The sequence below is a fragment of the Fukomys damarensis genome, unplaced genomic scaffold, assembly GCF_012274545.1.
Source record: "Fukomys damarensis isolate Sample0158 unplaced genomic scaffold, DMR_v1.0_HiC HiC_scaffold_17, whole genome shotgun sequence".
Classification (NCBI taxonomy): domain Eukaryota; kingdom Metazoa; phylum Chordata; class Mammalia; order Rodentia; family Bathyergidae; genus Fukomys; species Fukomys damarensis.
In genome coordinates, this window is record NW_022900929.1 from 19,183,028 (window position 1) to 19,209,332 (window position 26,305).

The window sequence follows — 26,305 nt, forward strand, 5'->3', positions numbered from 1 at the left end:
ACACACACACACACACACACACACACACATATAGTTAGAATTCTTTGCGTTTAAAGATGTGTAGAGGGTGGTAGTCTTGAATGTAAACATACAATTGAAGGGCCTTCATTAAAACTAACACATTTAAAATACCTTTGGTTTAGGGCCGGGGATTTAGCTCAGCGGTTTAGTGGCCTGCCTTGCAAGCACAAGGACCCGATTTCAATCCCCCGTACCAAAAAAAAAAAAACCTTTGGTTTGCAAAATTACTGCTTTTGCTTGAAGACACATGGTTTGTGACACAACTTAATATGGCAATTTCAGTTGTCATTGTTTTCTTACTCTGTGGAAACCAGACAAAATTAAGGTTAACATATTCCTGCTGGCTTGAACCACTGGTGGTGCATGCTGACTGTCCCATTGGGAGCCTTGTACTGCTGGTGGGACAAATAGATCTAATCACTTTTAATCAGTCTTTTTACTAGTAAAATTAATAAAAAGCCACCTGATGGGTAGTTCAAGCCATTTGGTAGCAAGACATACAAATTAAAATCCTTTCATGAACATGTTAATTGTGCTCAAGAGTCCAGACTGTCTTTTCTTAATACCTATCTTGGTAACTGAATATTAAATAGATACTAGAGGTTACTACGTCATTAAGAATTGCCTTGTGAATATTTAGCATTTACTATCACTTTTCAGACATGAACTTCTAAACTCAACACGTGAAGATTTACAGCTTGACAAACCAGCTTCAGGAGGTGGGTCTTCAGTCTTGGGTCAAACCCAACCTTTTCTGTTTACAGAGACCTTCTACATGAAATAATATGTCTTTGCTAATTACATGCCATGCAGACTTCTACTTACTGATCTACAAAAGCTCGTTTTCTTTTTAGTAACTCATTTTAAGTAAATGTAAACATCGCATTTCTAAATGGAACTAAAAGAACTATGTTCTACTTTCAAGATACAAAACTTTTACTTGGCATAGTATATTAAATAGTTCATTATCTGAATCTGCATTAATCAATTGGATAATCATTCACCAGATGTGTTTTATGTATATATGTGATTGTAGGACACACAGAGATTTAATTTATAGAACATGAGGCCATTTGCTTGTTAGATGTTTTTGAAGGAAATACAAATTAATTCATTTTCTTGTTAGTGTTTGCTCTGGAGTGGAATGGGGAGGGGACATAAAAAGGAAGTTACACTTAGTATTTTGTATCATGGAAATATTATCAACACTGTCATAGCCCTAAATTTTCATTGCAAAAATTGTCTATTCTTCAGCAAACTGAGCTCTGAACTGCCTTCAATTACGTTTGTTCTTTTTGTGCAGTGTCATATTTATTTTAATAAAAACGTGAAATCTTAATACTTTAGCTACAAAAAGGAAAAATAGTATTTCTTTGTAATTCTTTTTATAATAGTTAATAATCTAGTTGCTTAAAGCCATCAAATAGAAAAATTTGTACATTTATTTATATTTATTATTATAGTAAAGGAAGAGTGGTATGCCAGAATCACTAAATTACGAAAGATGGTAGATCAGCTTTTCTGCAAAAAATTTGGTAAGTCTACTTTTCCCTGTAACTAAACTATATTTCAGAAAAAAATGTGATATTAAGAAAAAAAATTGTTTCCCTTGTGGAAAATCAATAAGGTGAATATGGTTCATGTCCAGGTTTTTCTTACTGCTTTTTAGTAAGAATTTATTTACAGAGATTAATCCTATGTTGCCAGGGAGAGAATAATGAAACTCTAAGAGCCTTTTACTGAGTTGTTCTGTTGATTTCTTTGGCAGTGCTGGATCTGCAGCCCAGGCCTTGTGTATGCTAGGGTAGGCCTCTGCCACTGAGCTGCACCGCCAGCCCTGACTTCTGTACATTGTCAGTTACACAGTTGTGAATCCTGTTGTCTTCAGGCCTTTTCACTTCTGTAGCTGCTGCCCTGGAAGAAAAGGGGCGTCAGTAGCGCCTCACACACACATCTGCTGGCCATTGCAGTAGGTGCCAAGGACTCAATATCTGACCCATCCCCCTGAGTACTGCCCTGTCAGTCCCAGGGCTTCCTGCGTGCCAGACACTTGCTCTACAACTGAGCTACACCCTCAGCCTATTGTGCTGCTTAACTTCTTCTAAAACACTTAAAATACATCGGTTTAGTTTATAATTACAAAACTCTCTTCTACTGTCGGCAAGTTTTCCAGCTTTGTTGTCCCTTGGCTTTTCTGGCTTGTTACTGTCTCATTTTGAGTCTATTTGTTGTCACTTCTTAGTTCACTATTTGCACTTGCATGGAGCTTAGCTCTGAGCCCTCTTTGTCTTTCTTCCTGTGTGGTCTCATTCCATCCGGTTTACACAGTAATACATTGCCTGTGGTGGCATCAGTCTTTAAATTCCTGGCTCAGAAAACTCCTTTTACTACCAGACCTTTATGTTTGCCCCCCATCTGATAGCTTCTTAGGCGTTCTTGATTTCCCTCTCTAAAATGTTCCTCTCCCAGTCTCCTGAGCGACCCATGACCTACCCAGTGGTTTTCCACTGTTCTCACATCCGGTCTTACAAGGCTTGCTGACTGCACACTTACTACGTACCTCACCTCCAGCCCTTTCTTCAGTGGTGTGACTGCGGTCCAAGCAAGGGCCACAGTGCAGCCACATGGCTGCTATTAGAAGTAGAATGGAACTAGTTCTGGCCTGTCTCAGTGTGTTTAATGGGTCCCACTGTCCTTGGAGTAAACTCCACTGTCCCTTGTCTGGCCCTCAGCGACATAGATGTGCAGGCGGCCCTGCCTTTCTTTTAATATTTCCTTTCTCCTTGTGCTCAGCCTGTGCCAGTGCCTTTATTGCTCTGAGGTTGTACCCTTGCTGGGACTGTAGCATTGTGATGGTATTTGTGATATGCTTCTGCCACCTCCCTGTATAAATGTTACCACGTCAAAGAAGTTCTCCCCAAGCGTCCATCCAATAGTAGCCTGTGGACTAACACCAGATCTTTCCTCCCACAATGGCGTAGTATGTCTGGTTAACTGCTGCCCCTCTGTGTGGGCATAAGGTGGTGCTCCATACATATTTATTGTAGGGAATCCATTTCCTGAAGATGTTTTTCACACCAGCAGAAAACTGAGCATTTGATTACATAACATGTGTTGACCTTCATTAATTAGAACTCGGAAAGAACACAGAAGTGCCTTGGGCTAGGGCCGGGGATTTAGCTCAGTGGTGCTGCTTCCTGCCTGCAAGCATAAGGTCCAGAGTTCAATCCCTGGTACCAAAAAAATTAGAAGAGCCTTGAGCTGTCCTGCCAAGGGAAGCTGCAATGGAGGGTGGGGATGTGGAACAGACCTCCATGGGGACCACAGAACCATGGTTCTAGTTTCCTACATGAAAACCAGGTCTCTTGTGCTGTCTCTTGTGTTCAAGAAAGCCACAGAGTGCCAAGTCTTCAGGACCAATTTTCAGTACAGCTCACACACTATAGATTCAGACCTTAACTGCTGTTGTCTGTAGAATCCATGTTCTTACTTTTCTTACTAATTATGCTTTTAAAATAATTAAACTTGGACTGAGGATTTAGCTCAGTGGTTCCGCACCCTGCCTCACAAGCATAAGGTCCCAAGTTTGATCCCCCAGTACCAAAAAACAAACAAATAAAATAATTAAGCTGTTAAATCCCCTGGGAACTCACTGTCCCTATCACAGTGACATCATTACAGTTTATGAGTGGGTGACAGGTGATAAAGAGTAGCTATGTGAGCATCTATCAACTGCCTTCATGTTTTAGCTTTGGAAATGAGCACTGTGAAGGACGCAGCTGCACCTAATAGTGTTCTTGGTGCTTGGAGAGCAAGATGACTTTCGGCCAAGGGAAAGGAGGTGTTAGCTTACTCCACGAAAAAAATGGCCCATTTTGGCTTAATCGTGTCTAGGAAGATAGAATTTAGGAATTGTGGGCTGGGAGTGTAGCTCTTGGCAGAACGTGTCCAGCACGTGCGAGGCCCCAGTCGATCCCCAGAACCCTAGAAAAATTGGCAGGACATTTGAGGGCAGAGCCTGATGATTGTTCCTGTTGAGCAGCTGTAGAAGAGGATCGATGCATTGTCAGACAGTGCTGCTGAACAGTCTGCTTGCAGGCACTTGAAACGGGCTTACGTTACACTACCCATCATGACTTTCTCCTGTTCTTTTTTACTGAGATGTGGTTGCACCATGTTGCCCAGTCTGGCCTCATCAATTCTAGGCACAGATGATCCTCTGGGGATCTGTAGTTGTCCGCTCCTCACCCAGCTTTCCTTTCCTCCTTTCTAACGAATATTGAAAAAAACTTAAATCTTTTTAGATTAATTCTATTTCAATAATTAGTAAATGTGTTTCCAATTTTTTTTTTTTTTTTTTTTTTTTTTTTTTTTTTTTTTTTTTTTTTTTTTGTTTTTTTTTTTTTTTTTGTTTTTTTTTTTTTTTTTGTTTTTTTTTTTTTTTTTGTTTTTTTTTTTTTTTTTGTTTTTTTTTTTTTTTTTGTTTTTTTTTTTTTTTTTGGAGACAGGGTCTCACTATGTAGTTCAGACTGACCTGGAACTCACTGTGTAGCCCAGGTTGGTCTCGAACTCACAGCGATCCTCCTGTCTCAGCCTCCTGAGTGCTGGGATTACAGGCATGCGCCACCACGTGCGGCATGTTTCCAATTTTTTAAAAAAATTGCTCTGTACCTTGCTCTGGACTGTACTAAAATATGATTTCAGTATGCACTGAGCCTCCTGAATTGCTTTCATCTTCAGCTGAGGCCTTGGGAAGCGCAGAAGCCAAGGCTGTACCATACCAAAAATTTGAGGCGCATCCCAATGATCTTTATGTGGAAGGATTACCAGAAAACATTCCTTTCCGAAGTCCCTCCTGGTATGGAATCCCACGGCTGGAAAAAATCATTCAAGTGGGCAATCGAATTAAATTTGTTATTAAAAGGTAAGATGTTCGCCTGTAGAAACAAATACAGCATATTTCCTTGGAAAAGATTGGTTTGGTGAAAGGTCTTTTGATCCCTCTTCACAGGACTTCTCTGCATTTTAAGTCCCAGCGGTGCATTTATGTGGTACCAGGGATCAAACTCAGGACCTTGTACTTGTGAGGCAGACAGCAGAACCACTGAGCCAAATCCCCAGCCCCAGCAGTGCATTTAGAGATTGGTACCACACAAATGTTTACTCGGGGCAAGCATCACATACACAGTACTTAGCCTGTTGGAGCCCTGTCTTGGAGAGGCTTCATCCTGAGTGCAGTGCAGCGCAGTGCTATCTAGTTTCGGGAGATGATAAAGTCTCCATGTCCAGGCTGGGCAGCCGTGCACACAGAGCGCAGAGGACAGGTTGCCTGTATGAGGGATTGTGTGGGTACAGCCAGAGGAGCCAGCTGTGCCTGTGCCCTCACCTCACTGAACCATTTGCTGTGGATGTGGGATGCAGGATGCTGTAGGGTGTGGCCTGGCTGAATTCAGGACACAGACTTGGGTGCCAGGCAGTGGTACTGGCAAAAGCAGTAGCTTGCAGTCGGGCCTGGAAGCAGACCCTGGGACAGGAGGGGGGTTCTGGTTTGATTCAGAGGCCTGGTGTGGGGAACTGTTTGAGGCTTCCCTCTACTCCAGGAGGAGTGTTCACTTGCCCCAGTGCTGTGCTTTTGTATGTTGGCTGGGCGCTGAGTGTGGTAAGGGAGAAGTGTTTAAAATGACTTAGCCAGCTGTTTTTATTTCTAGATGTTTTGTGTTGAGATTTAGAAATTGGGCCAACCATGGTAGCACACACCTGTAATCCCAGCACACACGGGAGGCTAACATAAAAGGGTCACGAGTTTGAGGTCATCCTGGGTTACACAGCAAGTTTAAGACTGGCCCGGTCCACATAGTGAGGCCTTGCCTTAAATTTTTTTTTTAATTTAAAAATTTTTTTTTTAAGAATTAAATTGAGTTGGCCAGGGATTTAGCTCAGTGGTTCCACCGCCTGCCTTGCAAGCACAAGGACCTGAGTTTGATCTCTGATACAAAAAAAAAAAGAAAAAAAAAAGAATTAAATTGAGTTGGTTTGGAGGAAAAGGTGACTTTCGCACACACAAGCATAAAATGCCTTTGAAAACATCCATGTCGCCCCACCTGAATGTGTGAAAACTGCTATTTTCCCGATAAGAGTCACCAAAACAGTTTTATTTTTGCTGTAGAAGAAGGCCATTTAGGAATATTAGCACTGTGTGTCTATGTGGGAAAGGTTGTTCCTAAATGCTCGGTTGCTAATGTCAGCTTTACTGTTCCAGACCAGAGCTTCTGACTCATAGTACAACTGAAGTCACTCAGCCAAGGACAAACACACCAGGTAAGACAAACCTGGCAAAACATCTCATCCCGCCCCCCTTTATATTTGGTACTGGGACCAAAAAAAAAAGTTTATTGAGTTTTATTGAACTCGGGACCTTGCTCTTGCGGGGCAGGCAGCAGAACCACTGAGCTAAATCCCTGGCCCTCTTTCCTTTCTTAAAAATTTACTCTTTTATGGCTATAGAACTCCTCCTTCCAACACCCCGCACCCCCCAATACCCTTTCATGGAAGCTCAGTAGAAGCAGCTGCATACCACTGTGAACAGACCACAGATCATAGAGGGTTCCAACTCCAGATCAAGACTGAGCTGTCTGGAAAACCTTGTGTGCCACAATTGCAAACTTTGTGTGGCTTTAGACTCTGCAGTAGCCAGATTTGGGCATTCCAGCCTGTTACCGTGATTTATACACAACAGTGTACTTCTAGTGGGAAAGCCTGCTTTGATTGAAGTCTCCACCCCGCCTACCAGGGATTGAACTCAGGACCTTGTGCTTGTGAAGCAGGCATGGCGCCACTGAGCTAAATCCCCAGCTCTTGACTGAAGTTTGGATTTGTATGAATTTGTGGGCACATGATAGATAGATGGGAAGAAAATAGAATAGATGAACAGACTAAGGGCCTGTGTAGAAATTAAATGAAAGGAAAACTTGTCAGGGTCCTGGTGTGGGAGCCCTGGGCCTTACAGAGAGCTTTTGTAGTGATAGACCTCCAGGGGGAGTGAGAATACCACTGTTTGTTTTGTTTTGTTTTGTTTTGTTTGTTTGTTTGTTTGTTTTGAGTACTGGGGATCAAACTCAGGACCAGAACCTCATGTTGCTGAGATACATCCCTGGCTCTGTTCATTTTGCGGGGGCAGGGTCTCACTGTAGTTAGGCTGGCCTTGAACTCCTAGTGACCCTCCTGCCTTAGCCTCCTGAGTGCTGAGATTACGGGAGTGCGCCACCTCGCCCAGCTAACAGCACTAGTTTAGAGCATTTCTCCCCCTCCACCCCACACCCCTGTACTGGGGATCAGACTCAGGACCGGCACTTGCAAGGCAGATGTGGTACCACTGAGCTAAATCCTTGGTCCTTGAGTGTTCTTTTATATGTTTTAAAATTTTTTTTAGTGTCAGGGATCGAACTTAGATCCTTGCACTTGCAAGGCAGGCAGCGGAACCACTGAGCTAGATCCCCGGTGAGCATTCTTTTATATGAACACTTTTTTCTTTATTTACAATGTGAAATTAAATTTGAATTCTTGTAGTTCTTCTGATAGTTGACAAGTACAGGAAATCATTCTTTTCCTTAACACTCAGAGTTTTTGTTTTTAAACAAGATGAGTTAAGAGCATGACTAGACAGAAGGGTGTCTACCTTCTGGTCCCTGAGTGGAATCTGATTTGTGTCTGTGCCAGTACTTGACATCATTAGATTTACTTCTGCTTTCCAGTCAAAGAAGACTGGAATGTCAGAATTACCAAGCTACGGAAGCAAGTGGAAGAGATTTTCAATTTGAAGTTTGGTAAGTAAAATACAATGGTTGTTTTAGTTTAAAAACAAGTAAAGGCTGTGTTCTGAACAGACTTCTACAGTTCAGGACCTGAACCAGGAAGGTCCCAGAAAGTGGCTTTTAGTTTATTTCTCCTACTAAACTTGCTGCTTAAACTAAACCATTTCCTTTGTTTCTCTTGTGACAAATCTCAGGCCCACTGTTTGTGCTTCTCACCTGGCCAAGAGCAGCGTGGCCCACAGGTTGCATTGTTAAGTCTCAGCTGCGGTTTGGGACCCTGGTTACCTGGTGCACTGTCCTAAGCAGCCTGAGCAGCAGGGTTTCAGGGAGTGGTGTCTGCCGACTGAGGAAGTGGAATGGGGCATGCTGTCCGTCATTATTTCAGCGTCCTTTTTTTTCCTTGATCAGGCAGCCTGCATCTGCTGCCTCTCGTCTCTGACTTAATGAGCTCTCTGCTTAGACGCCGCTTATTCATCTGGACTTTTACAGTAGCAGACCTGCATCCAGATGCCAGCCAAGGGGCTAAGTGGATGGCTGTGGTGTGACGTGGCTATAGTAACTTATAACTGTCCTTTTGATTTAATTTAAGTCATTTAATTCAAATGTTCCTCCTGAAAGTACTGATTTTTTTTTTTAGGCTTATTCAGATTTGCACAATGTACTAATAAGCAAGTTGCCGTCAGTATTATGTGGCTATGGGTAGATCATAGGGAACTCATCCACTGCATATCTGAGAATGCACACATACAAAAGACAGTGTGAAATCTTATCTCTCACAAGTTGTGTTCTCTCTTTTTCAGCCCAAGCTCTTGGCCTCACAGAAGCAGTAAAAGTACCATACCCTGTGTTTGAGTCAAATCCAGAGTTCCTCTATGTTGAAGGCTTGCCAGAAGGAATTCCCTTTCGAAGCCCCACCTGGTTTGGAATTCCACGTCTAGAAAGGATTGTTCGTGGGAGTAATAAAATCAAGTTTGTTGTTAAAAAGTAAGCCCTTAGGCTGATGGTGCTGCTTGGTGGTAGAACACTTGCCTAGACCCTGGGTTCAGCCTCCACTGCTGCCCCCCAAAAGGTTCTGATGGGCACTCTTTTCATTTCTAGAATTTAAAAAGTTAGATTTTTTCACTTACATTTTTTGTCTACCCAAGTGAGAGGGAGGGATGGCTCTCTCCTCGACAGGAAAGTCGAGCCCTGAGCTGGAGTCTGGCCTTGTCCAGTACAGACCCTTAGTTCTGCACTTCATTTTCCTGATCAGTGCAAGGAGAGAAGTAACAACTGCCTCACTGTTCTGTTTGGGGACCTGAATGCCAGTTTGCAATGCTGGCTTCTCACCCTCTGCTGGGGAGTGAGCCCATGCCTTCCCACTGAGCTGTATTCCCAGCACAAGCACCCTCCCTCGCCTATACATTTTTTTTTGTTTGTTTTTTGGGGTTTTTTTTGAGACAGGTTCTCACTATGTAGTTGAGGCTGACCTGGAACTCACTATGTAGCCCAGGCTGGTCTCAAACTCACAGCGATCCTCCTGCCTCAGCCTCCCTGAGTGCTGGGATTATAGGCATGCGCCACCATGCCTGGCTGCCTATACTTTTGAGACAGATTCTCCCTGAGTTGCCCAGGCTTGGCTTGAATTTCCGATCTTGTGGCCTCAGCCTCCCAGAGTGCACAGCGCTATCACGCCCAGCATAAAATGCTGATTTTTATCTGTTCTCTTGTTCCTGGTCCATCTTATGAATGATTGAATATCAGTGATTGCCTTATTTACCTCTCTGCAGAACAAAAACTGAACTAGAGTTTAATTTTCTAGTTCAGAAGCTTTGATTGTTTATACTAGCTGTGTAGGGCACCCTTATACTGACCATTTGAATGTTTGTGTTTTTTCTCTCTAGACCTGAGCTTGTTGTTTCCTACTTGCCTCCTGGCATGGCTAGTAAAATTAACACTAAAGGTAAGAGATTATGTAAATCTTTATTATGCTTCAGCACATGAAAACACTCTTATCAACATTATCATATGGAATCATTGGCCATTCATTATCTTTGTGGGGCTTTTGGTTTGTTTCTGTGCTGTTTAACCTATTTTATTTAATGGAGCCTTTTTCTTTCTCTTCTCTTTTTCTTTCTTAACATTTCATTGAGTACTTCATATTTGCAATCCTCCTTCATGTTTCCACAGCTTTGTTGAGACTCATGTGGAGGATTACACTACCAGTTTAATTCTTCAGGTTTCTTTGAAAAGAGCCAAACTGTATGAATTTTAATACTCTGCTTTTATAAAGCATCCCCTTCTGTAGTTTTTTTTTTAACAGTATACAAAGGTAATTATGGGCTTCCTTTCTAGCACTGCAGTCCCCCAAAAGGCCCCGAAGCCCTGGGAGTAACTCAAAGGTCCCTGAAATCGAGGTCACTGTGGAAGGTAAGGCCCTCCCTAGGCTCAGCCTGCTTGCTCTTGCATTAACTGCACTGAAGTTCGTGTATGCAAGTTCACTAGTTGCAATGTTAGGCAGATGAGCTTTTACAAAACTAGTTTTATATATAAATAGCAACCTGTGATAAGCTTCTTAAATGTGTATTATAATTAAAAGCTTAAAGGGCTGGGGGTTTAGCCCAGTGGTTCTGCCACCTGCCTTGCAAGCATGAGGTCCTGAGTTCAAGCCCCAGCGCAAAAAAAAAAAAAAAACCTTGAAAATGGCCAGGATGATGTTCGTAGATCATGTCACAATCTTTTAAGATAATCCCTCCATTGTTTGTTCTTTTTTCTCTTTTGGTACCAGGCATCGAACTTAGGACCTCACATTTGCCAGGCAGGTGCTGTGCTGCTGAGCTAAATCCTCGGCTATTAAGGGTGCAGAGGGTAATGTGGGTTTTGTGTTTTTTTTTTGTTTGTTTTTTCAGAAAAGAATGTTTAGGGGTTGTTTAGAGAATAGCTTGGTTTGAAGTAGCTTGTACTAGGTCCTCAGACTGGACTGGGTCTGCAAATCACTGTCTTTTCAGGCTCACAGAAGTAATGAACCTCAAACGTTGCCAGAGACCAGTGAAGGCAAACAAATGCCCAAACTGCAGCCCAAAACCCACTTATTGCAGTGTCACACAGTAACATGCATGTGTGCCTTGGGTTTGCCACCAGTGCCATGCAGGGTTCTCAGCCAGTGGTCATCAATGGATATTTGCTTGTGTCTTTTAACTGTTGTGGAAGGATGGCTGCTTTTATCCTGGGCCCCCAGCTTCATACGAGGAGGCACAGCACTCACAGAAACAGAGCGGTAGTCCCCGTGCAGCTGTCTTGTGCACTCAGAGAACCTGTTCTCTCTTGTTGAGGGCAGAGCTCTCTGTGCCATTCACTAGCGCATACCATGCATCAAATTCCACTTTCCTTTCAGAAATGCTAAGAATTACAAATGCATTCACTCCTTGACTTTCCTTCCTCCTCTGGGAAGGGGCATGAAGAGGAAGCCTCTCCTGTAGAGGCTTGCTGCTTCCTGAAGCTGCTCATGGCTATTGTAGTACCTCAGGGTTCCTTCTAGTAGAAAGACTAACAGGAACCAGGCAAGCTGGGCCGAGGCCGTGAGGATTTGAGCAGTGGGAACGGTGGCGATAACAAGGGGAGGAAGGGAGGGCTTATTCTTAGGAGGAGCTGAGTGCCATCAGCATTTGCACTGGACCTTGGGGGTGAGGCGAGGTGTTAGCAGGTGGGGTGCAGGAAGCATGTGCTGGAGTGAGAGCAGCAGAGTGCGCTGCTGGCGTGGAGCCTGTGCCCAAGTTCTGCAGCAGCAACTGGCCCTGGAGCCTGGCTGTGCATCCTGGTTCCAGCTGCGCCTGCTGTCTCAGGACTTGGGGCACCAGCTGGTTCTAGGGCTGGTGCTGTCAGCCCCTGGCGGGTAACAGCCCCAGGCTGCAGTGGCAAGTGGGGTAAAGGACAAACTTGGGAGGCAGGTGGCACAGGGACACAGCAGCCGTAATGGGGCTGGGTACCAGCTGGACAGGAAGTTCCTGTGCAGCATGGTGCTGTGCTCTACCAAGCACTGAGGGTGGCAGCCACCAGCAGTCTGTTCCGAGAAAAGTGGGAGACAAGGTGGGAGCTGAGCCCTCTGGTGGTGGAGGGACTGAGGGTCCCCTTCTCAAACATCTAGACTGCAGACAAAGCCAGCAAGGCCACTCCAACTTCTGTTCACTTGGTCCCTCCTCAGCCCGGTGTAAGGTTGTATTGCATGTGTTATGTCATGAACTAGAATTAACCTGTGACATTAAATGTAAAGTTGGGAGAATGGTGAAGCAGGTGGTTTGTATACACGCCATTTTACAGGTGCTGTTGCTCAGAAGTCACTCAATTTATTTTATAGTCAGTGTGGACACTTCCAGATGCCCTTCTTGTGTTTTTAAACTTTATCCATTGATCCTGGAAAAGCAAAGCTGATGTCAATTCTTGGTTGGTCATTAAATCTAGGGAAAGAGTAATGTAATGAGTTACAGTGAGTCGGGTGGTAGAAGGAAGGTTTCCAGGTCTTGCTAGAGTGGTCTTCTCTGGCAGTCACCCCTGATTCCACAGATAGGAAGATGCTTGTTTTTCTCACATCAGTTCAGTTGCTCCAACATGGGGAGTTGGGCTTCCCTGTGATTCTCTTGGCCTTTCCCTCTGGGGTACATAATGACAGTGGAGCTGCTGTCCTTGTGTCCATGTCCAAGCAGGAGACACAGGGAGCCAGGGTGCAGCGCTGGCCCTGTCCAAGCTCTGTCAGGACGTGCAGGAAGCTGCTGTGGAAACTCAGAGCAGATTTTTGCCTGAGTCTCTTAGTTAAAAAAAGAAAAGGGCAGCTGGGCGTGGTGGCACACACTTGTAATCCCAGCACTCGGGAGGCTGAGGCAGGAGGATCGCTGTGAGTTCGAGACCAGCCTGGGCTATATAGTGAGTTCCAGGTCAGACTCAACTACATAGTGAGACCCTGTCTCGAAGAAACAAAAACAAAAAGAAAAGGGCTGGGGTCAGGTGGGGGTATAGCTCAGCAAGCACTAGGCCCTGAGTTTGATTTCCAGTACTTAAATTGAAATAAAGTATGGATTTTTTTTTCTTTTTTCTCTTTTTCTTGGTACTGGGATCAAACTCAGGACCTTGTGCTTGTGAGGTGGGTACCGTGCCACTGAGCTAAATCCCTGGCCCTATGAAGTATGGGTTTTGAGACTAAAGTGGTTAGATTCAAATCTGGGCTCCACCACCTAGGAAAATTATGTAAATGTTCCGTTCTTTAGTTTAGTTTGCAGTTATGCAAACCGGCAGAGAACAGTTTTTTTGTTTGTTTGGGGTTTTTTTTTTTTTTTTTTTTTTTTTTTTTGGTACCACAGATCTAACTTGGGACCTTGCGCTTGCGAGGCATGCGGCAGAACCACTGAGCTAAATCCCTAGCCCCATGGCTTCTGAAAAATGAAGATACTCATGCCTTATAATTCACCATTTAGAAATACTCAGCTCAGGGTGTTTAGTGTATGAATAATATATCATCATCACTGCTAGTTCCAGAACATTTTCCAGAATGTTCCAGAAGCTCAGCCCCTCCCCAGCAGCGGTCACTTGGACCTCACTCTGTGGCCCTGGTGACTGCTAGTTTGCTTGCCGTGTGGGACGTTTGGTATCTGGAGGTCACATGACTCATGGAGTCGGCACTGCACAGTCCCTTGGCTCCAGCTTTCCTCATTGGCCCGTGTTTGAGTGCTCGTCTGTGCTGTGGAGTTACCAGTGCTCCATGTGTTTCTCCCACCTATGAAAAGATTGCAGTGATGAATAAACATAGCGAATAACTTCAAGATTTTGCACAAAGAATAGGCTATAAATTAAAATGTATGGCCCTGGGCCTGGGATTTAGCTCAGTGGCACTGTGCCTGCCTCGCAAGCTTAAGATCCTGAGTTCAATCCCTGGTACCACCAAAAAAAAAAAAAAAAAAAAATGGCTCTAGGGAAAGAGAAATGTGAGACTTAAGCTAAGCTGCACATGAGGCCTGTGGGGCCCATCAGACACTCAGACACTGCCACTCTCTCTGGGGCTTCACTGAGCTGCTGTTTAAGATGCACCGTTCAATGTTGATCTGTATTCTGTGGCGTCTAAGGACGCCACGCAGCCCCACGCTCTCATTGCACAGACGAGAAAACCGAGACATGAGAGCAGCATTGAGGGGATGGCAGTTGTGGGAGTCATCCGTGGGGTGGTCTGAGCCTCACTGGTTCTGGCCATGTGTGCGTGTGTCTGTGTCATAGTCCTACCTCGCAGTCTGTCCCTGTGCAGAAGTCTTGCTCGCTTGCAACCTTGCTGGCTGCGTCCCCAAAGGAGTAAGTGGAAGATTCCGGAAACAAATCATTGCTAAGTTTTAAACTGTGCTAGTGATGGGTGTAAAAGTATGTAGAACCTGCTTTCAGTTCTTTGGGGCATGTAACCACAAGTAGACTTACTGGATCCTTTGGTAATTGCTTGCTGAATTTTTCAAGGAATTACAATGCTGTTTTCCACAGCAACTACCCCACCTCACATCCCCACCGCAGTGCAGTTTTCCACATCTCCACCAACATGAGTTTTACTCTGTGTTGTCCTCATCATCATCGTTGTCTTAAGTAATAGTCACCACAGTGCTTCTCCATATTACTCAAAACTTTTTGGTTATTCTCACATTTTATTTGAGGCAGGATCTTGCTCTATTACCCAGGCTGGTTTCAAACTCTTGTAATCTATGGCCGGGGATTTGGCTCAGTGATTCCACCACCTCCCTTGCAAGCGCAAGGGCCTCAGTTTGATCCCCAGTACCACAAAAAAAGCAGAAACAAACTCTTGTAATCTAATGATCCTCCTGCCTCATCCTCTGGGGTAGCTAGGACTACAGTGTGTGCTGCTGTGTCTGGCTTGGTTCTTACTTTTAATGGATGGTATTAATGAATAATTTAGTATGAAATTCATGTGTAAGTTTTGCAGCTTTCCCTCTGCTGCAGTGAAACCGTTTCTCCATGGAATCGGAGTCATGGTGTAAAGTGAGCTGCTTTCCTGTAACATGTTTGTAGATATGTCTTATGCATTTTAGTGTCTCTGGAATTGGATTCACCAGGTTTTGCTATACTTAACATGTTTACTTACTAACATCAGTGCCATGGGTTTCTGCCTGTTGCTGTGCTGTGTCTGATGAAGATGCTCGGAGTCTTTGGGCACAGAGTGCACATTCTCTGACAGATGGGCAAGGAGTAGTACAATGCTGGCTTTCAGCTTTCTCAGAAGCCGCCCAGCAAAACTCCCAAGTGCCTGTACCATTTTACACTGCCGATGGGAAAGTCTGAGGGCTCCGTTGCTGTGCACCCCGCAGTGGGTGGTGCCGGTGTTCTTGGCAGCTTGGCCAGCCTCGTGGGTACGTGGTTCTGCCTCGCACAGTGTGAACCCAAGTGCTGGTGACCATCTCATTGTATAGCCAGGCCGGTGGTGTTGCCTGGTCATCCCTCCTCCCTGTCTTGCCCACTCGTTACCAAGAGGTTGCTTCATGAGCCTGGGTGCGAGCAGGGCTTGTCGGCTGGGTGGCTTTAGTGTCATGTCGTAAAGCCGCTTGAGCCGCTGGCCCAGGGCACTTGCTGTCATTACTGCACTGGGTGAGGAAGCTGTGGTTTTTATTCAGGAGCGTTAGGTGAATCAGAAATTAGAAAGTTGATCTGGACGTTTTACAGGAAGTAGTGCGCTGAGTATTTGCCAACCCTTGCTCAGGTCTGTGAAAGCATATTACTGAGTGTCCTGAGAAGCCCTGCTTGGAAGGTTGGTATCCCAAATCCACCACTGACTGGCTGGGTAATCAGCCACACATTACATAGCCCTGTGCTGCTCTTCTCTGTGGGTACAGTGGGAGGGGAATATTTCTTTATTACCCAGAACGTGCTTGGGACGGTGGCCATTATGTGTGGCTATCTATTAATAGCATTTCTGCAGAAATCAATCATTGAGCAAAAACTGTTTTGCAAACATGGGCATAGCTCGGAGGAAGTAATTGAAAGCCCAGGAGTCTATATGTAAACATTCCTGTAAGTTGTGCAATTTAAGATTTTAGGACCTATCCTGAGAAGGTTGGCTATACACCAGAGAGTTAAGGTGAAATTTAGTGTTCATTTTTCTATTATCTTGGCCCTTTTCTTTAATAGATGAAGTATCATTACATTTACCAGACTGGCCTCAAACTCTGGGGCTCAAGAAGTTCAGCCTCCCCAGTAGCTGAGGCTGCAGGCATGTCCACCTATTTTTGCTTATATATTTTACAAATAGCTTGCTGGGCGTGGTGGCACACACCTGTCATCTCAGCACTGGGGGCTGAGGCAGGAGGATCGCCTTGAGGCCAGCCTTGGCTACATAATGAGTTCAAGCCAGCCCGTACTGCATAGCAAAATCCTGTCTTCCATCAGTCAGTCAATTAAAGCTTTCTTGGGGCCGAAAATTTAGCTAAGTGGCTCCACACCTGCACAAGGTCCTGAGTTCAATCCCCAGTACAAAAAAAAAAAAAAAAAAGCTTTCTCTAGACTTAAGTGAAATGCTGTCTTAAGTATTAGATGTCCTCACCTGTAAAAATTCAAGGTCTGGATTTTCTGTGAATAAAAGGAACTAACGCTCATTTTCATTTAATAGGAAACAACTGGTAATCTCTAACATTACTTCTAAATTGTAAAAATTCAAAGAAAAGAAGTTGTCAAAGCTGCTAGACTGTCAAAAGGGAAGTTTCATATCAGGGATAGTGGTACCCAAAGTTGTGCTTATGTTCAGGGAAGGAAGACAGCAAACATTGGTGACCAAAATATACAACAGCTTCACAGTGAAGGTCCGGTGTCTCGGCTCAGTCAGGTCACCGATTGTCTTCTGGGGAAAGGGGCAGGGTGCAGGAGGGGAAATTGAAGAGTGGACGGAGGTCTGCAGCAGCACCAGCAGGAAGAGCTTGTTTGCATGAGAGCTGACTTGTGTTTTGGCACATGCTGGGCTCACCAGTGTGTATTCTAGAGAAAGCAGAGACAGTACTTGACCCGCACTGAGTGTACAGTTTACACGTTCTCTTTCTATTTTTCGTAGGCCCTAATAACAACAATCCTCAAGCCTCCACTGTCCGAACTCCTACACAAACTAATGGTTCTAATGTTCCCTTCAAGCCTCGAGGGAGAGAGTTTTCCTTCGGTAAGTACCTCTTTTAGATTTCTTAATTTCAGAATTTTGGAAAAAAAAGAATTCACGCTTTTTTACCAGGTGAATAATTTCAGTTTAGTAAGTTGTTGTTCGTCAGAGCTTGGAGGGACAGACAACAGAGCAGACTGACTGACACACTGTCACTCTGTGGCTGGGGCCTGAGTGCACAGCCCTGTCCATCACCCGTCTAATCCATCCTTTAAAAGATCTGCACCAGGGCCTGGGATTTAGCTCCATGGTGCCGCCTCGCAAGTGCAAGGTCCTGAATTTGATCCCCAGTACTAAAAAAAAGAAAAGGAAAAGAAATCTGCACAAAACTGGAGTTTTGGGTCTGCATAGTAAGAATAAGGTTGTAGCATTTCTACTTGCTGATGTAATTTTAAACCATTTCAAACTTGAATGGTTCAAACACTTAAATACTCTAAAAACATTAGTGGGCAAGCTTTCTTTGCTAGCATTTCTTGTGTACCATGTGCCAGTTGGGGACAGTGTTACTTTCTACATCGGGGTTTATATTAGTTCTTTCATGTACTTATAGCCGTACCTGGCGCATAACAGACGCTACCCTGGGAAATGTTCAGTTCATTGTGTGTCATTTATTTGTAGCCAGTGTGCTATATCAGTAAAATAATCAGTTTGATTGTGCACCAGGGTCAGCGTAGTTGCCCACCCATGACCCCACTGAAAGTGTATACATTTTTATTTTGTGCTTGTTAAAGTTGCTCAATAAAAGACAAAAAATTCCTGCCTGTGAGCATATACTGATTTTACAGTTTTAGCTGTTCTATTTTTTATATGCAGAGGCCTGGAATGCCAAAATCACAGACCTGAAGCAGAAAGTTGAAAATCTTTTCAATGAAAAATGTGGTAGGTTTATTTGAAATGTTATTGCAATAATAAGGTAACTCTTTGTACGTAAAAGAAAGGGAACAGTAAAATAGTTGACATATAAATGTTATTGTCATCGGAAACGGGGTTTCAGGCTTCAATTTCTCATGTTTTCCTAGGCGCCAAGAAATGGAAGGGCATTATCTAAAATTAAAATGAATACAATTCTGAAATATGAATATGCCTTTAGTAGCTGGGGAATGATTTCAAATACATTTTTAAAACTGCAGTTCTTTCAGTTGCAGTGGCAGAAATAGATGCAGTGTGTGTGTGTTACAGGGGAAGCTCTCGGCCTTAAGCAAGCTGTGAAGGTGCCGTTTGCGCTGTTCGAGTCTTTCCCAGAAGACTTCTATGTGGAAGGCCTGCCCGAGGGGGTGCCCTTCCGCAGACCCTCCACTTTCGGCATTCCGAGGCTGGAGAAGATCCTCCGGAACAAGGCTAAAATTAAGTTCATCATTAAGAAGTGAGGACAGTGGACACAGTGGGAGTGGTCCTGAGTGGAGACTGTTGGGGTGGGGGCGCTACACGTGGGTCACGTAGCTCTTGAAGACCACAGCCACCGCGCCCCGATGGTTTGGGTTGTTTCAGTAATGGGATGGAACCCAGGGCCTCAGATGTGACAGCAAGAGCTCTGCCACTGAGCTGTACCCCGCAGCCTTTATTATTTTTTAAGCGAGTCTTAAGAGCCCAGCCACATGGGATTCACAGTCCTCCTGTTTCAGCTTCCTGAATAGCTCGAATTACAGGTGTGCGTCATCCACGTCCTGCAAGCTTAGTGAGTCAGTGAGAAGTGAAAGAGGCTGGCTCTGAGACATCAGCGAGATGGCAGCTTCATGTTGCAGAATCTACACACACTCTCCCCCCCCCCGGTTGCTGCTGGAGTCTTAGCAGTGACCACATTTCCTAAAGGCCTTTGTTTTTTCCAGCTTCCTGGATTTGGCTGAACATCTGTGAATTAATTAGGCTGGTTATTGGACTTGGTGGGAATTATTGGCGTTACTGATACATATTGATAGGTAACAGTTATAGGAAATTAATTGAGATGAATTTCAGGCTTCATTTGCTGGGTGTAAGTTGTCCCAGGCTTCTGTCACACAAGGAAAGCTGACATTGTCTGACGTCGTGTCCACCATTGCCCTTGAAGCTGTGTCTGGAGAGGTTTGCTGCTAGCGCAGGTCTCTGCTTCCCAAGGCGTCCCCGCTGCGGGTGCCCTAGGCCTGCCTCTCGGCGGGGGCTATGTACAGGGCTGTTTCCTGGCTCCATTCTCAAGCCAGGCTCCCAGTCTTCAGGACCTGTTCTCGCCACAGGCAGGGAAAGTAGTATAGCGAGGGGGAGGCTCAGGTGAGGCAGGGCGGGTGACGCGGCCTCAGTACTGGCCTTGTGGATGTGTTCTTTGTATATCCACGTTTCTTCTGTTTCTCCATCGCTAAGAATTGGTGTGTACTCTTGAGAGTGGGGGGACTGTTGGTTGTCTTATTTTTATGTTTTGGGGATACTGGGGGTGGAACGTAGGGCCCCATGTGTTCTAGACAAGCACTGTACCCCAGAGCTGCTCCCCCAGCCTCAAGATACAATTTTTAAATCTTGTTTGTTTGGTACTGGGGATCGAACTCAAGACCTTGGGCTTGCAAGGCAGGCATCACACCACTGAGCTCAGTGCCCGGCCCTCCAGCTTTTAAATCTTGATGGTTTAACTTTCAATAGCAAGACTTCCTACCGACTGGTATGTGTTTTCTGTTGTTGTTTATAGGCCCGAAATGTTTGAGACTGCAATCAAGGAGAGCACCTCTTCCAAGAGCCCTCCCAGTGAGTGTCCTGGGCTGTGGGGGAGACTCACTCCAGCTGGGTTTTGGTCTCTTTACAGCTTTAGTTCTTGCATAGTTGGATATGGGGACAGTGTGGCTGTGACAGCTGTCACCACACTGATGGCCAGATCAGGTTGGCTGATCCGCTAGGCTGGGCGGTGTCCCCTCACCACTGCAGGCAGCTCCTGCAGCTTGGTTAACGAGGGCGACTTTGCCCAGGAGAGGAAGGCTGCGCTTCTATGCTAGAGCCTACGAGAAGGCCTGTGCCCTGGTGGTCAGCTGCATGTGTGCAGCACTCAGTCCTGAAAGGCTGCCTCGCAGCCTGGATTGCAAGCGCATCACCTCCAGTTTTTATTAGAGAAGTCTCTGACTGTGTGTCTCTCATAAATGCTAATTGTCCGTTTCTGTTTAAGGAAAAATAAATTCGTCACCCAGCGTTAATACTACTGCATCAGGTGTTGAAGATCTTAACATCATTCAAGTAACAATTCCAGGTATGGCTTCCTTGACTCCATCCGAGATTGAGACATTCTTTCAGCTCCTGGGAACTTTGCCAGCACCAGTCACTGGTCTGGTTCTGGCCTTGCTCTGGCCTGGCACATCTTGTTGAGCACCTCCAGGCCCCTGCAACACTGGCTGGCCAGAAGCTGCCCTTGGCATGAGTTGGGTTCTGCTCAGTGCCTCTGCCTAGCTGTCCTTCAGAAAGCCTGAGTGAACAGCAGGAGGGAGGTCTTTATAATAGGAATAGGTTGGCATTTTCAGGTAGCGATATCACTGTAATGTGTTCCTGGCGGCATGGTAACCTGTATGTTCTCACTGCCAGGAAGCTTGAACCACCCTTGGTACATGCATCACTGTCTCTTTTTTAAATTTTTTTAGTTAAAAAGACCAACAAAAGTGATTAGATCTGTGTGTACCAATGGTGGTACAAGATGCTGGTGGATCAGCCATGCATGTGCCAGTGGTGGTTCACGCTGGCAGCAATGTGATGAGCAGTTCAGAATTCTGCAGGACTCCAGAAAACATCACACAGAACTTGCAACAGTTTACTTGGAAATAAAAGTGCATTATTAAGTTTTGCGCTTTCTCTTCACTTCTTAGATGATGATAATGAAAGACTGTCAAAAGTTGAAAAAGCAAGGCAGCTAAGAGAACAAGTGAATGACCTCTTCAGTCGGAAGTTTGGTAAGTTTTGCATTTGCAGAGTTCAGTTGCCACAAGAAAGATTTGGTTTTAATGAGATCTGTTCAGTAGATTGTGGAGTAACTGTAATCTTCATATTGAAAAGAAACTATTAAAAATTTATGCTGGGGCCAGGGATTTAGCTCAGCAGTGCTGCCACCTGCCTCGCAAGCGCAAGGACCTGAGTTCAGTCCTCGGTACCAAAAAAAAAAAAGTTTATGCTAAGGGCTGAGGATTTAGTTCAGTGGCACCTGCCTCACGACCACAGGTCGTAAGTTTGATCTCCGGTACAAAAACAAAAAACAATTTATGCTACATTTCTTTAATAAGGAAACATGAAATGTGTTACTCTGTTGATGGTCAGTATAAACATTAACACTGAAGTTCCTGTTTGAGTTTGATGTGTGCAGAAACCTTTGAGAGCTTTTTGAGGTGACAGGGTACTTCCTCTGTGGTGCTGTGCTCTTGTCTCTACAGGTGAAGCTATTGGCATGGGTTTCCCAGTGAAAGTCCCGTACAGGAAAATCACGATCAACCCTGGATGTGTGGTGGTGGACGGCATGCCCCCTGGGGTGTCGTTCAAAGCCCCCAGCTACCTGGAAATAAGCTCCATGAGAAGGATCTTAGATTCTGCTGAGTTTATCAAATTCACAGTCATCAGGTAAGGGAGCAGTGTGTGCTTAGTCGACAAGAACAAGTCTGAAGATCTCGAGGTTAAGTCGCTCTGGACAGTGTAATTGTGTGAGGTCTCAGAATCATATTTACTGAGAAATGAAATGACAGAGAAACTGGTCTAGTCACTGTTCCATGAGACTTTGCTGATCCAGGTGATTTTTTTTTCCCTGTGGCGCTAAGGATGAAACCCAGGGCCTCACATTGTGCTTTACCAGGGCAGCCCGGGCCCTGAGCTGTTTAATTTCCTTGCTTGTAAGGCCAGGAGTTGCAAATCATGGCCTGCAGCCTGCGTCTGGCCTGTCTGCCACCTGTATTTTACAGAGTTAGTGAAACATGGTTACATCCAACTTTGCATATCATCTGAGTCTGCCTTCTTGTGAGAGTGGATGATTTCAGAAGTTTGGACAGAAATAGTAGTGCTTACCAAGCCTAGAATATTGACTGGCACTTTACAGGAAAATCGCACCAACTTCTGTCTGGTAGAGCACCGTGGACCTCACGTTGGCCGCATTTGCTCCCAAGTCAGCCATTTGCCATGGCTCTGATGACCCTGAGTCCTTTGAGACTGCCGTGGTCGCACTGCCCCCTGCCCATGTCAGGAGAAACTGCACTCGTTAATAAGTGCTTACTCGTCAGTGAGTGACATCTGCCCTGGCCAAGTCCCAGCTGTCCTCAGACTCTTCCATCTCCTGTACCCACAGTTAGGTCCCTGGCAGCTTCTGTGTCAGAGGGCAAAGCCCTCTCTGATACCTACTCTCTACATGTTTTACTTTCTTGAGGCCTTTCCTGGTCTGCTCATTTTCTCCTAATTCCTTTTCCCTAAAGCCCCATATAATGCATAAGTAGCCTGGGTTAAACATTAGTTGAATGAGCAATATTCTTTAAGATTAAAAATAAACTGGTGGGCTGGGGATTTAGCTTAGTGGTGCTGCCACCTGCCTCGCAAATGCAAAGACCCGAGTTTGATCCCCAGTAACCCCCCCAAAAATAAAAAAATAAAATAAACTGGTAATCATCTGTTTCTCTCCTTAGACCATTTCCAGGACTTGTGATTAATAACCGTGAGTATTTCAGGAACACCATTTTTGTCTTGTTTTTTCCTGTGATCTTAGGGTATGGGTAGATGGGGTTGGGGGTGTACAGACGGGGCAGCTCTCCCAGTGTAACATGTTAGTAACATGTTAGTAAGCATGCAGTGGAACTGTCTTAGGCGCTTCCTAATTGAAAACTCAGTTATGATTCTTAACTTTTCTTACCCTGTTTGCTCTCAAAAAGTGGTAGTAACATTTTAAATGAGTCATGTAAATATTCTAATACAGGTTAGAGGATCTTTGCCGGTGTTTGCGAATAAAGTTTTATTGGAACACCACCACGTCTATTTGTTTTGTGCTGGAATCAGGAAGTTACAGCAGAGACTCTGATCTGTAAAGGCTAAAATGTTTACTAATTTCCAGATAACATTGAGTTTGATTTTACAGTGTTGATTTTGTCCTCATCTTTGTATGGTACTCTCTGGTAGAGTTTCACGGTAATTACTGTGAAGTTAGTGATGAGGTATGGGGTGCGCCAGAACCCTGAAGTTTTGTATGTTCTCATGACAAGCAAAACAGTGAAGTGTGGTGGCCGAGCTGGGTCTGGGAGAATCTAAGTGGAGTAGCATCTTGAGTTATCTAAACTCTGTACTTTATTTTCAGAGTTGGTTGATCAGAGCGAATCAGAAGGCCCAGTGATCCAAGGTAAGCAACACGGAAGGAAACTGAAAGAGCCGCATCTGCGTGGTAACCACGGGCCCACAGTGCCCGCGGTGTCCGTGCGTGCGGGCTGGGTTCCCTTGACACCTGCAAGTGAGAGCCTGTAAAGCATCCGTAACCTTGAGCTACGTCCTAACAGCACCGTGCGGGAACCTGGTATCCAGTGCGGGGCAGTGAAGTGTCAGGGTGGGAATGCCCTCCCTTACCAGCTCCTGGCATGCGCACACCCACCTGGCTGGTGGTGGCTCTAAGTTAGTGAGCCAGGTTGCACCAGGCAGACAGATGTGCATTGTGGTTTTTTTAAATTCCTTATGAGCAGGATGAATGGCCTGCTGTTCAGCGGAAGTAATAAAGGCTTTTACAAAAGGGGGCCACAGGAGGATGGGGAGAAGGAGACACAGGAACTTCTTGCTTTCCTGTACAGCTCTGTTGGGTCATTATTTGGGGATGGGGGGCGGCACTCAGTGGCAGAGCCCTCCCCTAGTGGGTGTGAGGCCTCGGAAAAGAAAAGGACTTTCTTTAAGACTTCAGCCGCTCACTTACTGACATCAGGGGAAGGCAGGACTTTGAAAATGTCACTGCAGCCGGGCCTGGTGGCACACGCCTGTAATCCCAACAGTCGGGAGGCTGAGGCAGGAGGATCACTGTGAGTTCGAGACCAGCCTGGGCTGCACAATGAGCTCCAGGTCAGTCTCATTACATAAATGAGACCCTGTCTCAAAAAAAGAAAATGTCACTGGGTAATTGTGAGTGAGCGTCTTTGGCTGTTCTTTCATCTTGGTTTGGCTTTGTGTACAAAGCTGGGCTTTCTCCTCTGAGTTGTGTAAATAACACTGCTGAGTAAGTCTTCTTGTGCTTCTCTTTAGAATCAGCAGAGCCAAGCCATTTGGAAGTTCCACCAACAGAAGGTAAGTAGTCTGGCTGAGAAGTGAAGTTGCTGAAGACTTAAATAGACAGGGTGTGTTTTGTTTGAGTGTGCACCTGTGGTCCGTGCGGTACACCCCGCCCAGAGCCGATGATGGCTGCTTTTCTCCATTCTCCTCACTTAGCTCTTGATGAATTCAAAAGCACTTGAATGACTGCTGTCTGTCACTAGGTGCTTAGAAGTAGCAGGGTGCTGTGTTTTCTCACTGCCGGGCTGGGGACTTAGTTCTGTCTCTTAGGTGCGGATGGACTTCGTAGGTATGCGAACACAGTGCAATTAATTGCTCCCCTTTTGTTTCTCCTGATAGAAATTAAAGAGACCGATGGAAGCTCTCAGATCAAGCAAGAGCCAGACCCCACGTGGTAGACCTCTCCCACCTAGGGTAAAGAGCCTTGTGTCCCACCTTCCCGTCTCGCACCTGAACCCCTGCATGCTCATCCGCTGTGCCCTTTGCCTGCCTCAGCTCTACATGGGCCCCCCCCCTTCAAGCAGAGGTTCTCCTTAAATCAGCACAGTCTCTAGGTCAGAGTTACAAAATGCGCCTCTGCCTTAAAAGGAAGGCATTCGCATTTGTAGGCTAAAACTTCACCCTCCCCACTGGAATCCTGAGATGGTGCCATTTGCCCAACTTCTCCCTTCGTGGCACAGGGTCTGCAGAGTCTGGCTGAGCTGCAGGCCATTGACCATCTTGCATATTGAGTCACAAGTCTGGTTCTGTTGTTCCAGACACAACCTGGCCAGCTTCTTTGGTGTTCTTGTTTTTGGTGATAGGGTCTTCCTACATAGTTCAGGATGACCTGGAACTCACTGTGTAGCCCAGGCTGGCCTTGAACTCACAGCGATCCTCCTGCCCTCAGCCTCCCAAGTTCTGAGACTACAAGCGTGCATCACCACGCCCAGCTTGGCTAGCTTCTAAGCAAGAAGGCTAATGGTGTTCCCTAGACAGAGCCAGCACCCTAGATCGTGTGTCCTCGTGGCTTTCCCCAAGCCTCAGCTGTTAGTGCTGTCAGGGTTGCTATGCAACACGCTGGCCATCAGTGGGCTCTGAAATACACCATGACTGTGGGGTTATTTTAAGCCAGTGACTTTTATTGTAATTTGCTTTACGATATCAATTCATATCACTTTTGATCCAAATAATTCATTATCAAAAATTGCAGTTTTAGGTTGTGATATGTGTGAAGGTTGAATTTCTCTAATTAGATTAACCTGTTTACTTGCTTGTTTGTTTTCTCTCCTGTTTTAGCTTAAAGTATCAGTGGTTGAGAAGAGCTTTTCGGACCTGTTACTGCCCCAAGCTGTGTAATATACTTGTATAACAGAAATACCTTCTATACAAACCTTTTTTTCTACTTTTAGATAGAAATGTCTACTTTTTCAGCAGTTCTGTGAATTGAATTAAAGAGCAGAGTGACTGTAGATTCGGAATGGCTGGTTTACTTTGGAATGTATTATAAGGATTTTACAGCAATGCTGGAAAAAACGACAGGGAAAATGACAGGGATGAATCTCATCAGATTTTTTACGTATCCGGCAGAACCTTCAGCTATGGTGTGTATTTTCCAATCGAGTGAAGATCTCTCCTACTGGAACATCTCAGCTTCTGCAGCCAAGGAAATTCCTGTGACAGTCAGTTCTTTAGTTTTTCTATTTGAAAAATCATTTAAATGATCCTTTGTTCACAGCTCTCCTTAATGACTGAGCGAACAATTAGTATCTGTATATTTGACTAAACTTTTCCTAAGCTATCTATCATGGTTCATCTGTTTTTTTATCATAATGAAAAGAGAAACCGTCTGGATTCACCTAACAGCGTGAGGTCAGTATCGCAGCGTGGACCCTGGAAGATGGAATGGTGGAGCCTCTTCCACTCGTCCTTTTCATCCAAATAAAATGCAAGGTGTGGCCCAGAGGTTGGTGGTCGGGTGTGAGTATCTGGGCCAGCAAGGACGCAGATGCCCACCATCTGGGACCTGGCGTCCACGGCTTCTCGAATGCTGTTCTGGCTTGGCGTGGGTTCGAGGGATTCCTGCCATCGTTAATTTCTAATTCTGCTTGTAACACTGAGGCACCATTGTGGG

At 45.1% G+C, this 26,305-nt stretch overlaps 1 protein-coding gene across 8 annotated transcripts in view; it reads left to right on the plus strand.

Moving 5' to 3' along the window:
- Nucleotides 1–26,005, plus strand: part of Gtf2i (general transcription factor IIi) — a 74,413-nt gene extending 48,408 nt beyond the window's left edge. For all 8 annotated transcript variants that reach the window (XM_010619041.1, XM_010619043.1, XM_019206758.1 and 5 more), the window contains 20 exons: nucleotides 682–740; nucleotides 1,485–1,556; nucleotides 4,762–4,945; nucleotides 6,281–6,339; nucleotides 7,773–7,844; nucleotides 8,633–8,816; nucleotides 9,716–9,774; nucleotides 10,167–10,241; nucleotides 16,888–16,989; nucleotides 17,800–17,865; nucleotides 18,166–18,349; nucleotides 19,637–19,692; nucleotides 20,105–20,185; nucleotides 20,793–20,876; nucleotides 21,351–21,534; nucleotides 22,581–22,609; nucleotides 23,243–23,284; nucleotides 24,166–24,207; nucleotides 24,532–24,606; nucleotides 25,471–26,005. In XM_010619041.1, coding sequence (XP_010617343.1) covers nucleotides 682–740; nucleotides 1,485–1,556; nucleotides 4,762–4,945; nucleotides 6,281–6,339; nucleotides 7,773–7,844; nucleotides 8,633–8,816; nucleotides 9,716–9,774; nucleotides 10,167–10,241; nucleotides 16,888–16,989; nucleotides 17,800–17,865; nucleotides 18,166–18,349; nucleotides 19,637–19,692; nucleotides 20,105–20,185; nucleotides 20,793–20,876; nucleotides 21,351–21,534; nucleotides 22,581–22,609; nucleotides 23,243–23,284; nucleotides 24,166–24,207; nucleotides 24,532–24,590 — 1,693 coding nt within the window. In that variant the 3' untranslated portion in view covers nucleotides 24,591–24,606; nucleotides 25,471–26,005. The remainder of the gene's footprint in view (nucleotides 1–681; nucleotides 741–1,484; nucleotides 1,557–4,761; nucleotides 4,946–6,280; nucleotides 6,340–7,772; nucleotides 7,845–8,632; nucleotides 8,817–9,715; nucleotides 9,775–10,166; nucleotides 10,242–16,887; nucleotides 16,990–17,799; nucleotides 17,866–18,165; nucleotides 18,350–19,636; nucleotides 19,693–20,104; nucleotides 20,186–20,792; nucleotides 20,877–21,350; nucleotides 21,535–22,580; nucleotides 22,610–23,242; nucleotides 23,285–24,165; nucleotides 24,208–24,531; nucleotides 24,607–25,470) is intronic.
- Nucleotides 26,006–26,305: the final 300 nt, after the last annotated feature.